This window comes from Typopeltis vanoorti, chromosome 11, assembly GCF_054136105.1.
Source record: "Typopeltis vanoorti isolate ZY-2024b chromosome 11, IOZ_Tvanoo_1.0, whole genome shotgun sequence".
NCBI lineage: Eukaryota > Metazoa > Arthropoda > Arachnida > Uropygi > Thelyphonidae > Typopeltis > Typopeltis vanoorti.
Genome location: NC_143559.1, coordinates 18858253 through 18873184, shown reverse-complemented (window position 1 = coordinate 18873184; position 14932 = coordinate 18858253). Strand labels below are relative to the sequence as shown.

General features: G+C 34.8%; 1 protein-coding gene across 1 annotated transcript in view; it reads left to right on the top strand.

Annotated features, from left to right (window-relative positions):
• The first annotated feature begins 3722 nt into the window (after window positions 1-3722).
• The window catches only part of LOC150101346 (ribosome biogenesis protein NOP53), a 149155-nt gene continuing 137945 nt past the window's right edge, over window positions 3723-14932 (top strand). The window contains exon 1 of the mRNA XM_090400773.1: window positions 3723-3868. Within this exon, the coding sequence (XP_090256899.1) occupies window positions 3723-3868 (146 nt within the window). The remainder of the gene's footprint in view (window positions 3869-14932) is intronic.

Sequence of the window (14932 nt, the reverse complement as noted above, 5' to 3'; positions counted from 1 at the left end):
TAACCTACTACAACAGGTACCCTCTTTTAAATTTCTTGGAAGTCTTATCACAGAAGATGGAAGAAACCAATCATATATTAAAGCACGAATAATCCTGGTCAGAAAGCCTGTGTAGCTCAGTAGAAGTGGCGTTTGCATTCTATGGTGCTTGACCGCACGAAGAAAGGATTTGGTGGTTCATGTCTAGTCGCCGACTATAGGAAATTTTTCTAAGCTTTTTTTTCGACCGGTTTCCGAGTTAGTCGATCTCTGGCACGGGCTAGCGGGTTTTTTCTCCCGTGAACTCGGGATTTTCGTCCCGTAAACTCAAGAAAATCGACCGTCAAATCCACACTATTTTCAGACATTAAAAATAGTGTGTTAGGGTTAGGGATCACAAGATGGCGGCACTAGCTTGCCGCCTTTTTCACTGCGTACCGATGAATCAGTGATAGCCTTGGCCCAGCTATCTCTCTGATTGGCCAGTGGAGATTGAACTGCCCACTCAGTCTCCAAAAGTTAGGATAAACGTCCCCGCCTACTCCCTATACGGGAACAAATAGGCGTTAGCTGATTTCTGATTTTTTTAATCCTAGCCAAAAAAGAATTCTATAACAGAAGAAACATTTTTATCAGTGAAGGATTTAGCATCCAGCTCAAAAAAAGGCTAATGAAAACATATATATGGAGCATTGCATTATATGGTTGTGAGGCCTGGACTCTAAAAAAAACAAGACATGAAAAAGTTGAAGGCATTTGAAATTTGATGCTGGAGAAAGATGATGAAATTTAGTTGGACAGAAAAGAAAAGTAATGAAGAAGTTCTGAATATAGTTCATGAAGAGCGGTCATTAATGAAGCATATCAATAAGAGAAGAAAAAGCCTAATTGGATATCATTTGAGGCAATGGAGACTGATTACAGAAATAATGGAGGGGACTGTAGAAGGAAAGAGGCCACGAGGCAGACGAAGAATTTCATATATAAATAACATAATGATGCTAACTGGCGTTAAGAGTTATGAAGAGATAAAAAGGAAGTCACAAGACAGGATGTTGTGATAGGCTGCTATATTTACCAATTTTCGTATTGATGCACCAAAGAAGAAGATATATCAATTCTGAATTAATAAACTATGAATGCGAAAAACCTTTATCAGGTAATTTAGCCAATCTCATAAGGAGATAGGTCCCCCCCCCCCCTGGAAACTCTGAGTTTACATCCTGCAACTAGGTAAAAAATGGTCAAGAGAACATACACTTTATGCAGGATGTGTGTGTGTGTGTTATTTTATTTTTGTCATTAAACTAAAGGCATCATTCTACAATTATGGTTATCAAAACCAAACTGGGTAGGTATTCTGTCTTACTCTTATAAATTCTACGAATTAATTAATATATCATTCTTGATATGTGATCCTCATTAACTATATAATATGTCTACTACATATATTTCTTTGAAACGTCTAATTTATTAGTAGGAGTAGTAGTAGTCAGGGGCGGTTCGTACATAGGCACTGCAGAATTGCAGCACCCCCAATTTTTCTCGATATATAAATATATTTATTAATTTATTTATATTTGCTTATAATATTTAATTTTATCATCAACAATCCTATACAATTCTCTTATTTTGTATAAAAAAATTATAAAAATTCATCTTGTAGCACTCTGTTTACCACAGTGTCATATTGCTATGCGCACAAGCATATGCACGCCATAGTGAGATGCGAGCTATTAGCGTAATGAGACACTGTCCGTCGAGCAGTTCCATTGTTGTTTATATGCAGTTTGCGCCAGTAGTAGAGTGTTCTTAGTGCTTATCGTCTTTACTCTGTCTCTTTAAATATTTGGACATTACAATTAATGGATTTAATTGTAATGTCCAAATATTACAATTAAATTGTAATAGATATTACAATTAAATATTACAATTAAATTGTCCAGACATTACAATTAAATGATTTAATTGTAATGTCCAAATCCAAATTAAAGGATTTAATTGTAATGTCCAAAAATTGTAAATCCATTCCTTTAATTACAATTAAAGGAATGGATTTCTTCTTCTTCTTATTATTATTATTATTTGACCCCTCCAGGGAGTCCAAAGGCCCATCGAGGGAGAGTGTGGCAACAGCATCGAACGATTGGTGCCCTTCCAACTACTAACCGCGCTCAAATTTACTTAATTGAGCCATTAGTAGCAGAGGCTCTACCAATCGACCAACCTTTGCCAGCAAAGGATTCTATTTTTAAGTAATTTTGAAATATACCAAACTGTATAATTTTATCGATAATAAACAATATGTGATTGTCTGTGAAAGTGCTACTGTACTAGTCGGCGGTAGATGGCGTTGGTGTTAGATGATGAAGGTTAGTGAAGTAGTGAGATGTATAGTTGATGTCCTCCCTCGATGAGTCTTTGGACTCCCTGGAGATGTGATATAATTATAATAATAATAATAATTTTTCACGTTTCATTTTTTAAAAATTTTTTTTCATAATTTTGCTATTTTATCCAAACACGTATACACTGTAATTACAGTGCGTATGTATATTTCGAAAGTTGCAGCACCCCACGATTTCAAGCCACGAGCCGCCACTGTTAGTAGTAGTAACAAGGTACTTCCATAGACTCCAAAAACCCATCGCGGAGGGCCTACAATAATCATTATTCCACATATACTTATCATACCTCCTTCAATATGACAAAAGAGTCAGTGCTATAGGCCCAAATTACCATTACCTATCATACCTGTCTTAAACTGATTCACCGATAAAGCACTGACAGCCACCTCAGGCAACCCAATCCACTCAATTCCGACCATCTTCAAATGATTTCCTCTTGTTCTTTTCCCTCTTGCCGTACTTTGAAAAATTTCTTTAGATCCATCCTATGAAATCCTTTTAGCTCATGTATTTCTGTCATATCCTTCTGTTTCGTCTAATCAGCCAAGTTTTTTAACCATAAATCTTCAATATATCATCATATGAAGCATTCTACAGACTTGAAGTTGAAACCATTTGGGTCACCTACCTCTGAATCCTCTCTACCACTACGGCATCTCTAAGAAACTCATTGATCAAACCTGAGCAGTGCATATTTGATTTGTCTATATCAGTAGAACAGATGTGGACATATCAGACTTATAAAGAGGAATTATTACTACTTTGGGCCCTGTAGTTAGCGTGTTTATAAACATGTCCTGTTCTGTTTTGCTAATTTTTGCAATATGATCACTGAACTTCAGTTCCCTGCTGACCGTGATACCTAAACCTGTGGTCTAGAAGTGAAACCTCACACATATTTGAAACCGTTTTAATAGTGCATAAGTCTATATTTTCTCCCATTAAAAATATACCATTATCCTTGCCTACAGTGTCAGCTTATTAAAGTTATTATTTTGATATCGTCTGTGCACTGTTAGCAGTTTTCCATTGCAGAATCTCATGCAATTGCATTACTGCAAGTTGTCCCCTAAGGTATGATTTATGTTAACCAATGTTTTCTTCTCTCCTTGATTACGTCCTTGTAACAAGGAATAAATACATAGAATTTAATAAATTTTATAATTTTTTTACATATGTTTACCGTTATTTAAAACCACGGTGGATGCTGTTTCTATGAACATGCACGTATTATGGAATTAGACTAACAGAGAAAAAGCATGCTACCGAAATTTATGTACAGAATGTTAGATTTATTTACGTGGGGGCGTTGTGGTGTTTTTCGTGTGTTGAACGATGAATTTAGCATGTGTTCCTGTAGTTTCTCAAAAAAGGAAACGGGTGAAAGTTAGTAAAAATAAGAAGAAATCGTGGAAGAAGCATTCCGATATTAAAGATGTGGAGGAATACTTAGAAGATGTTAGGTTGGAAGAAAGAATAGGGTACGCTTATAATTTTCTTTCTTTTTTTCAGTCCCATTTGTTATCGGCTGCCACCTTGTATAAAAATATTATTTATCAGGTTTACTGAGAGTATAAGAAATAGCTATTTTCGTACGAACAACAATACCTGGGTAAACGGATAACTTTATCGACGTCTACAAAAACTAAATGAAATATAATATAATAAACGAACAAGTTTCGGTCAGTTTAACTCTCTGCCTACATCGTGCTTCGTAAGAGTCGAGATCTGTCCTATCCTGTTATCCTTATCTTTTTCAACAAATTCTGCACTATTTCCAACTCCTCCAACCAGCTTTTTTCCCCTTCCCACTTTTCGCCAAATTTGTTTAGACCTCCCTTTTTCTTGTGGGATCCATGTAAGCTTTATTGTAATTTCGCCTGTCATTCCGTTTGCATCTTTTTATTCACACAAAACGTTTTTGCTCCGTCATGTATATAACTCATCATTGGTCTTAGTTTAAACCTGAGTCATTTTATTTTATTTGTATTAATCCCACACAGGAGAGAGAAGAGCCTATAAGCTCTTCTCTCTGCATGTGTGTTGAAGGAAGGGAGAGTTAACATTTATTGGAGATCTTTATTTTGCTTTCATTATCATATTTTTGATGGTTTCCATATATTATTCAATTTCCTAAAAGCAGTGTATGCTTTGTCAGTCTTTATGTTGTAATCTTGGTACCACCTTTTGTATCACTATTAGCTCTCAAATATGTAAAATTCTTAACTTCTTCGACTGTATACTGCCTAATTTTAATTTCTGATGTTTATTGTTCAGTTATTTTACTTATTTTACTTTACTTATGCAGTGCATCTGGTTTGCATGTATATCAATATGTTATCAGCATAATCCAAATCTTCCAGCTCTAATGTGAGATTCCTTTTTCAATCCTCTCTTCATACTTTAACTTTTTTTTCATAATCTAATCAGTGACTGTTAAAAAGTAGTCTAGCTGTTACACTGCTAGACTACTCTCATAGTTATTATCTCAAGCCATTCTGATGTTATTTGCAGTACAATAACACAACTTTTGTTTCTTGTATATTTATTTTACAAATATCTCCCTTATTTCCATAGCTTATAATTATCCATAATGTTTGTACTCTCAGAAGCTTTGTCAAAGGTGCTGTGGTGACCTCTCAGGATGATTCTTGATACTCCAAGGAGGTCGAGAATAATAATAAAATCTAGATATAAGGAGGTTCTTAATTCTGTACTCTTTTCAATTATATTGAAATAAAAATGTGATGTTCACTATATTCACCTGTTCTTGCTTATGTTTTAATATCATTTGTTTCATTTTCATTTATTTATTTTTTTTTTAAGGTACTGAAGGCTAATTCGCCTCCAAATTTCACATTTAGTGTAATTACCTTTCTTTGGAATTATGGTTATTATCTATTTTCATCATCTGGGTATTGTTTCACTCATTTGCACTTATTAAATTTTCACTTGCTATGCACAGACAGGGCCGCACCTGTGTGCAAAACTTTAGTTGGTGCCCCTATACCCCTCCCCCAATAAAAAAAAAAAAAAAAAATTATAAAAACGTTATTTTTAATATTTGATGCCAATAAAGTGAATATTTCATTTTGAATTTTATCTCCTAAATAGGAGGGCATATTTTTAAACTCAGGATCATTAGCTACACGTCACGTGTGTTCCGATATAAAAGGATCAAACTTTTCTAACATCTCGGTGCATTTTAAAAAATTGCCATTGTTGCGATCTTAAAGTTTATTACTTTTACCACAAAGAGCTAGATTTTGTTTGCCTAAAAACTGGACTACAAAAATTATTCTTTTTTATAACTTCATACCAACGTTTCCTTTCATTATCCAAAACTGTTTGTTGCAAATGATCAATACAAGTTTTATTTTTTATTATAAATTACTTGTTAGAACTAGGATCAGAATAAAATAAGATCTTAAGGAATAATAACAAATAAGTGATTATAAATAATTTGTTTAAGACAAATCTATAAAATATAATTAAATTTAAACAAAAACATAATTTATTTTGATATAATTAATGAATAATTTTTTTTTTTAAGTATTTCCTCCTCGCCTGAAATCTTTGGCGCCTTTACTATCCTGGCACCTGTGTGCATTGCACATATTGTCGGCGTGCCACTGGCAGCAGCAACTTCATTGCCCCATACGCCTTTCCATTCTTCATCTTCTCTATTATGTTTATTACTTCATTTTTAGATGTTAGTGCTTGTGTAATATTTAAATCCATACTTATTGGGGGTTCTTATTGTACTTCTTATTTCAGTGTATTGTTTTCTACATTTAAAATCTCATCAAAATGCTCTTCAACTTTTAACAGTCTTAGCAATTAGCAGCATACCATTTTTATTCCTTATTGCATTTTCTTGCTTCCTTCTCTCAGAGCATAATTTTTCATCACTTCATACAGTTTTCCATTATAGCCTAACTCTGCAGCCTTCATGGTTTCTTCTACAAGCTATTCATATAATTTCTCTTATCTTCTCCTGTCAATATTTTAACCAACCTATGTTTTTTATGATTTCTCTGATAAACTACTTGAATTCTCTGGACTTTGCATTTTTAAACATCAGTTTAATTTATGCCTTTTCTGTATGGGATTTGTTTGATAATGAGTTTTGACATGAGTTTTGTTTGATAACCATTCTCTCTTCATCTTCATTTCTTAGCACCTAAACAATCTCTAGCACTTCATATACTATACTATACTTTTCTTTTCTGTTCTGTCATATCTGCTGAGCTTTCCCACTTTCTGGTTTCTTATTGTACAAAATTTTAAATTAATTTTTTAGCATAAAATTTTTCCTTTATTTCATTGATTTTTGACTTAGCAGTATCTTATACATTCTTGGCTTACAGTTAAGCTAAGTAATGATCAAATTTGACATGTTAATTCTTCACCTTGCCTTATTTAATATTTAAGAGAGTTTTTAAAACTGCCCTTGATTAGGATGCGATCAATTGGGCTTTTCATAATGAAGATTTATTTTCTTGATCATGAGAATTAATAATAATATTTTTGGTTTACAGATCAAGTGTTGATCAATTTTATTAACTTAACCAACTAGTTTCGCCACACTTTAACTGTTGTCATCTTCAGGGCACTTACATATAGGCTGAAACAATCTCACAATTATGTGTAACTATAAAACTGACAAGAATAACTGTAAAAAGCTGACTAGAATAATTACAAATAAAATAGTATCAAACATGTGTGAAACACATATCGCATGTACAAGATACCTTAGCAACAGCCAGCCAATCTTGTACACGCGATACGTGTTTAACACACGTTCGATACTATTTTATTTGTAATTATTCTAGTCAGTTTTATAGTTGCACATAATTGTGAGATTGTTTCAGCCTATATGCAAGTGCCCTGAAGATGCAACAGTTAAAGTGTGGCAAAACTAGTTGGTTAAGTTAATAAAATTGATCAACACTTGATCTGTAAACACAAAAATATTATTATCAATTGGGCTTTTGTTTTTACCATCATATGATATCGAGGTCATTTTATTTATTTATTTTTATTTAAATAAGCTTCTTTCTATCACAAGATTATTTATTCCCCCCCCCCTAAAAAAAACTCCAGTGAATCACCATTTCTCATTACCTGTTACTCTCTTATTTTTTATTTATTTTGCTGCCATCTTTGGCACTAATATGATTAAAATTGTTTTATACATTTCTGTAATTTTTGTGAAAGGCTTTGTTTTTTTTTTAATTTATGATCTTTATCTTTTGCTGGTGTGTAAATTTTCATGATGGTTAATTTAATTTTATTCATGTTATTCAATCATTTACAGGCTTCTAATTCATCATGCTTTTACTTCACCCAGTATAAGTGCCCCTCCTTTCATATTTTTGATCAGATCTGAATATGATGTTTGATATTAGCCTGACTAGCTGAGTGGTTGGGATATCCACTCTCCAGCCAAAAGGCTGCAGGTTTGAATTCCGCCATGGGCATGAATATTTGTCATTATCTGTGGATGGGCAGTAGATGCACTGGAGTAGTTGCGGTTCATTATAGTTGGCGGATTGAGTGGTGGAGACAGGGAGTTGCCCTCCCTCGATGAATCTGTGGACTCTGTAGGTACCACTTAATAATAATAAGAATAATATTTATGGGGGGAGGGGGCTGGAAAGTTCTGATAAACACCTAGAACAAAAATGATATTAAAGCAACTGATGTAACCACAAGAAAGAACATATTCTTATATGAGTATGCAAGAATATAAGAATATTAGGTGCCTTCATGACTCTGTTACTAGTATGTTATTTCTTGTGGTTATATCAGTTGCTTAAATATCATTTTTGTTCTGGATGTTTATCAGAACTTTCCAGCCCCCTCCCCCCCCCCCCCCATATACACTATTCATTTTTCCAAAACCAGTTCATCTTATTTTGCATATTTCTGAAGTATCTATTTTGTATCATCTCCTTTCCCAATAGCTTCTTGCTTGGGTCCTGTTTGGAACATAGTTCTCTGTGTGACAATAGTATAAAAAATAATAGTAAGTAGTGTTTATAAAGTAATGCAGATCTGAATGGAATAGCTGTCATGACATTTTATATATATATATATATATATATATATATATATATATATATATATATATATATATATATATATATGAGAAGTAGCTATTACTGTGAAATCCATAAACACATGTTCAAAGTCCTCATACCAGGAAACCCTGAAAAAAAAAAAAAAAATTCAAGTTCAAAAGTTTGAAATTAGTTTGTGTGTGTGTTATAGATAGATATATTGCATATATCCACAACATCTAGTTAAGTATGAGAATAAAGTATAAAAAATTAGGTTAGATATTTTTTGCAAAGTGATATATAACATGCAAAGGGCAGTGTAGGTAGGTTTTAATATTTCTATGTCCCATTTCAATGAAAGAAAGAAAGAAACAAACAAACAGTAGCAAGCTATTAGCATATTGTGCTAGAAGTTGGTAAAGTGGACTATGTTTCAGAAAATCACTTAAAGACTCTTTGTTTCCTTGCCTTTGACAGGTTTCGCAGCTTCCTGTTCCAACTGTTATTTCTGAAGTCATCTGTGTTGATGTTGGGCACTGTACCTCTTTTTAAGCCTTAGCACTTTGTCTGGATAAGGATTAGATAATCTGGAAATCTTGCTTTAAATATAAAATCTTGAACTTTTTCAAGCCTCCATTAAGAAACAAGGGTGGTCTCATTGGACTATGAAATACATCTACCACCTAAAGATGTACACGAAGGTTCATGCTTGCATCAGGAATTCAAATCACTGACCTATTGAACAGAGAGCAGATAAATGACCCATGACCCACCCAGCCAACCAAGATGGCTATTTGTTTTGATGTTGAGTAAATTGTTTTGGTTGTAGGATGACAAAAATGCTGCTTGAAGATTACAGAAAATTATATGCTGTAGTTTATTACACAATTGCTTAATACAAAATCTAGAAATTAAAGAAGTCAGAAATAATGGCCTAAAGTAACAAAAACCAAACAGAATTAGAGTATACCTATTAAAATAGTTGATTTGTTAAAATAAGTTAAAACAAATATCTGCATATGTGGAGATTACAACCAAACCACACTAGGATAATACATTTTGAAGGAAAGAAAGTACAGTCATCCCTCGACTTATGTCCTTCAAGTTATGCCCTCTCAAAGATATACCCGTGATCCCATAATGGAATAAATAACATTTTGGACTATGTGTGTGAACAAAATGCAAGCGAGCATAAAATAAAAAGGTTTTTATTTAACAACAATGCAGTGGCAACAGCGCACTCAGCATTCAGCACTTGGCTTCAACCTGTTGATTTAGTGTTTGAAAAATATGTTATTTGTGTATTTATCGTTAAATATTTCGCGATATTTTGTGCAACATGGCCCCTATATGCCCAATTAAAAAACCTAGTGAAGAATCACAGAAAAAGAAGCAAGCAGTTGATCTTGAATCGGAGATGCAAGTTCAACGATAGTGATGAAGCAACAACAAGGTCCTATCAGTGATTGGAAAAGTTAATTCCATCATGCATAGAGGACCTGAACCAAAAACGCATACCTCTTAGCACTATGACCATAACCGCTAAGTCTCTAAGTCTCTTCAACATGTTGAAGGAGAAAGCAGGACCTGATTACCACTATGAATTCAACGTTTCTTCCGGTTGGTTCATGAGATTCAAGCAGTGTTTTGCACTGCATAATGTGAAAGTATATAGTGAATCTGCAAGTTCTGATGAGAAGGCCGCCAAGGAGTTTGTGGAGAAATTTGATAAAATTATTAAGGAGGAAAATTATTTGTCACAGCAAACATTTAATATGGATGAGACCTCCTTGTTTCGGAAAAAAATGTCCTAGCGGACAATTCATCTCAAAAAGCTAAAATCTATGCCTGGTTTCAAAGCTCTTAAAGACCGTGTTATGATTCTGTAATGAAGTAATATGGCTGGATATAAACTGAAAGCATTTGTGATATGGCATAGTGAGAATCCACGAGCCTTCAAAAACATTAGAAAGCATAACTTGGCTATGGCTGAGGAAGATCCTTGAGCTCCTCACGTCGTTGACGGGAATTGAACCTAGGACACTCCTTCCCCAGGCATATGGTTGCAAAACGCAAAGCCACTAGGCTAATCGTGCGGACATTATATCAAGTAATACATAGTCTCGGTTTAAGCTCTAAGTCAGCAGTTAGATTTGAAGGAGGTACAGGAAAATGGCTTGAGGCAAAATCAGGTGTGTGACAAGGGTGCACATTATCTCCACTGTTATTCATTATATATGGATCACATTATTAAGGAATGTGGTATTAAATTTGATATCAAAATTGGTGATGTTAATCTCAACTCTTTACTTTATGCAGATGATGTTATACTTCTGAATGAATCCAGTACAAGTTTGCAAGATTCCCTGGCTAAATTGAATACTTGTAGAAAATTTGGTATGTAAATCAGCAATAAAAAGTCAAAGATAATGAAAATAGGCAAAAACTTTGAAAACATCAACTGTATCCTGAATGGTGAACCTATAGAACAAGTAAAACATTTTGGCTATTTAGGCACAATTTTTAGTGAATATGGTAAATTAAATATTGAAATAGGGGTGCTTAAGGGTCAGAGCTATATAACTGAGAGGAGACCTCCACATAGCCTATAAAGGAATGCAGAGAACCGACCAGGGCTTCTCACCTTCTTGTGGTGCACCCTGTTGGGAGTCTACCTGGATACTGAACGAACGAGGATGGGCTGGCAATTGGATACCAAATTGTATTCATATTGGCTTAAACCAAAATAAAAAACGTTAGTACAACATGACAAAATTTCATGCCGGCTGGGACGTTGGCCGGTTAAACAAGGTTCCTGTTGTTTTTGCCAGGGAACCAGGGTGAACAGCGAACACTCAGCTACTGGAACAAATCCAAAAGCACACCCCATCACCAGAGTTAAAGATCGGTACTATCAACATAAGAAGCCTGAATGGCAAAGAAATGGAGCTACCAGATCGACATAATAGGGTGACCGAAACAGAAAAGACTAAAACTGGTGAGATCTTTCTGAGCAATAAATACAAAATGTTATATTCAGGAAATGACAATTAAGGAAAAGGAGGAGTAGCCATAGTATTCAACACTAAATATGAGGCTAATCTTCTTGAATGGGAGTCAGTCTCAAGTAGAGTGATGTGGGCAAATATGAGAATGGGGAACTGGACAATGAGATTTATTTGTGCCTATGGTCCCACAGAAGGTTCTACTAAGGTAGAAGTGGAGGAATTTTTTTCATGCTTTAGAAAAAGCAACTGACACAATGAAAAAGGGAATGTTGATCCTTGTTGGGGATCTAAATAGCAGAGTAGGAAATGATTGTCAGACATACAAAAATATTTTGGGAAAATTTGGAGAAAAGAGCAAAGCTAATAATAATGGCAAATACCTGTTGTATTTCTGCTCAAGGACATGGGCTGGTTATTATTAACACTATATTCCAACATAAAAATGTGCACAAATTCACATGGAGAGAAGAGGCAAGAAGAAAAGTCTCATTGACTATGTTATTGTTGATAGTGATGTTTTCTCCCTAGTGCAGGACACCAGAGGGTACAGAGGATTTGAAATTGGAAGTGATCACTATTTAGTCTTGAGCAGGATAAAATTGAATTTCATATTGAAAAGAATAACATGTAAGAAAGTTTTAAAGCGAATAAAAGTTGAGCAGTTCTCAGATGTGAACTGTTGACTAAAATACACAAAGATTATTGAAGAAAAAATGAAAGAGTTTGAGAACAGGAACCAAACCTTGGAGATCCAGTGGCAAGCCTTGAAGAAAACTCTGATTGATTCAGCCAGAGAGGCATGTGGTGAGGTTGTCTGCAAGGATAGAAAAATCAGAACTCCATGGTGGACACAGGAAGTTAAAGAGACAGTGAAGGAATAGAAGAAAGCATATCAAAAGTTTCTGGCAAATAAGTCAGCTTGTGCTCTTAGAGAATACAGAGACAAATGCAAGAATGCTAAACACTGTGTAAAACTAGCTAAACAAAAGTCATGGGAGGACTTTGGCAAGAATATAGAAAATAAATATCAAGAAGGTGGTAAGATATTCTGGAGCTTAGAAATGGAGGAAAGAGTGCTGTAAAAGGAGTTAAAGATTATAAAGGTGACATGAAATCAGGAGAAAAAGATATCCTTGAAGTATGGAGTAATTACTTTGAAAAATTGTGCTAAATGAAACAAGCAGTGATAGCACAGTGTTAAAAAACACTGACCAGTCATGCAGTCAGGAATACATATCCATACTTGAAGTAGAAAAAGCCATCAAAGGCTTGAAATGTGGAAAGGCAGCAGGAGTAGATGATATTCGACTAGAAATGCTGAAGTATGGTGGTTTTAAAGTCTTACAGTGTCTGCACTGCATAGTTCAGAAGGCCTGAATAGAGGGACGAATCCCCGATGATTGGAGTAGAGCTCTCCAATCATCGGGGAGATAGGAATATAAAACTGAATGTGAGAATTACAGAGGTAAAGTAGTACAACACCGGCAACTTGTTGCAAAGGTGGAGCAAGTTAACATTACTCCTATCTCAGCATCTCCCAAATATCCATATATACATATCCACAAGGAGATGTGTTTTGCATTTTGAGAGATGCCGAGATTTGAGTGATTTTAACTTGCTCCACCTTTGCAATGAGTTGTCCGGTGTTGTACCACCTTACTCCAGTCCTGAGATACTTTCAGCCGCAAACTTTGTTTGCTCACACTTGGATAAAGGATTAAACTACATTTATTATAGTCTAACCAAGTGAAAAATAAACTTTCTTTATCTAAATCCAGAGTAATTGAATTAAAAGGTGGTACATTGTTTGGCAACGCGTATAGGTAGAGATGACCTTGCTAATGCTTCTGCCTGGTATCTCCACTTGGGCCTGGCTCCCACTGAAGAGAACTCAATAAAGGTCGAAACTAGTCTGGGTAGTGGCCCTTCCCTTAATGCATAACATTATACATATCTGCAAGGAGATGTGTTTTGCATTATGGAAGATGCTGAGATAGGAGTGCTGTTAGCTTGCTCCACCTTTGCAATGAGTTGCTCGGTGTTGTACCACTTTACCCCAGTCCTGAAGATACTTTCAGGTGCAAACTTTGTTTGCTCACACTTGGATAAGGGTTTAAACTAAATTTATTATGTTGTAATAGATATGGTATGAAGGTCAGCAATAAAAAAAACAAAGACAATGAAAATAGGTAGAATCGTTGAAAATATTAACTGTGTTGTGAATGGAGAACCTGTAGAACAAGTAAAACATTTCAGCTACTGAAGCACGATTTTTAGTGAAGATCGTAAATTAAATATGTAAATAGACAACAGAATCAACAATGCTGGTATGGTAGGAAGTCAATTGAATAAATTCATATGGAATAAGAGAGAAATTAGTCGGAACACTAAATTAGCTGTATACAAGATAGTGTTCAAACCAGTTTTAACTTATGGATCTGAGAACTCGGTCAGAAGTAAAACACTTGACCAAAGACTAGAGACTGCAGATATGAGAGTCCTGAGAAAGATTAGAGGCCTGAACAGATGGCATCAATGGCAATATCATATTAAAAAAAAGAGGATATTAGGAAAGAACTTGACATTGTCAGCATCCAGGAATGCGTTAGCAGAGCTAATCTCGGGTGGTATGGTCACTTAAACAGAATGTGCGAGGAAAGATTAGCAAAACAAGTGTTCTCTGCCAGGTTGGTAGGAAAACGACCCAGAGGAAGATCAAGATGTAAATGGATTGATACGGTATAAAGTGCCTTAGACGATAGAAATATAAGATCTGATAATGTTGGAGTCTTGATAAGTAACAGACTGATTTGGAGGAAAATTGTAGATAGGAAGTTAGTAATGATGTAAATTTTTCATGTAGTACTATCATATCTTGTACACCCCTTGAGGGTATATGTCAGGAATTTGATGATGATGATGATGATGATGACCCTTGCAGTTCATTAGCGGAGATATATGAATTCGTGGATGACTCAAAAATCATTTGCAGATGCCTTAATGCTTCAGATCATCCGTCTTATATCGGTGATCTTCAAGTTCCAGGTCATGTTTCTCCCTCCAAACATTACTTCATTGATCTAACCAATGGATCAGAAGTTCTAGTAGTGTTTAAGGTTTATTATCTACGGAGAACTTTTTCACAAGCCATTTCTGGTAACGAAGGAAACAACCAGACTCTCATGCAATTCTGGAAAGCATTCAATATTTATCATGCTATTAAAAATATTGCTGTAGTTTGGGACAAAGTGATCTCTCAATGTAAGAGTGGCATATCGAAAAAAGACATTAAAAAGGTTTGTGCATGATTTTTGAAGTTTTGAAAAAAAAAATGAAGACTTTTGTAAATTGAGTGAAGAAATAGTGGGCCTAGCAAACAACCTGAATCTCGAAGTGAATGATGATGACATAGTTCAACTCATAGGAAGTGCCCCTGAAGAGTTGACCAATGAAGATGTTAGAAGTTTATTTT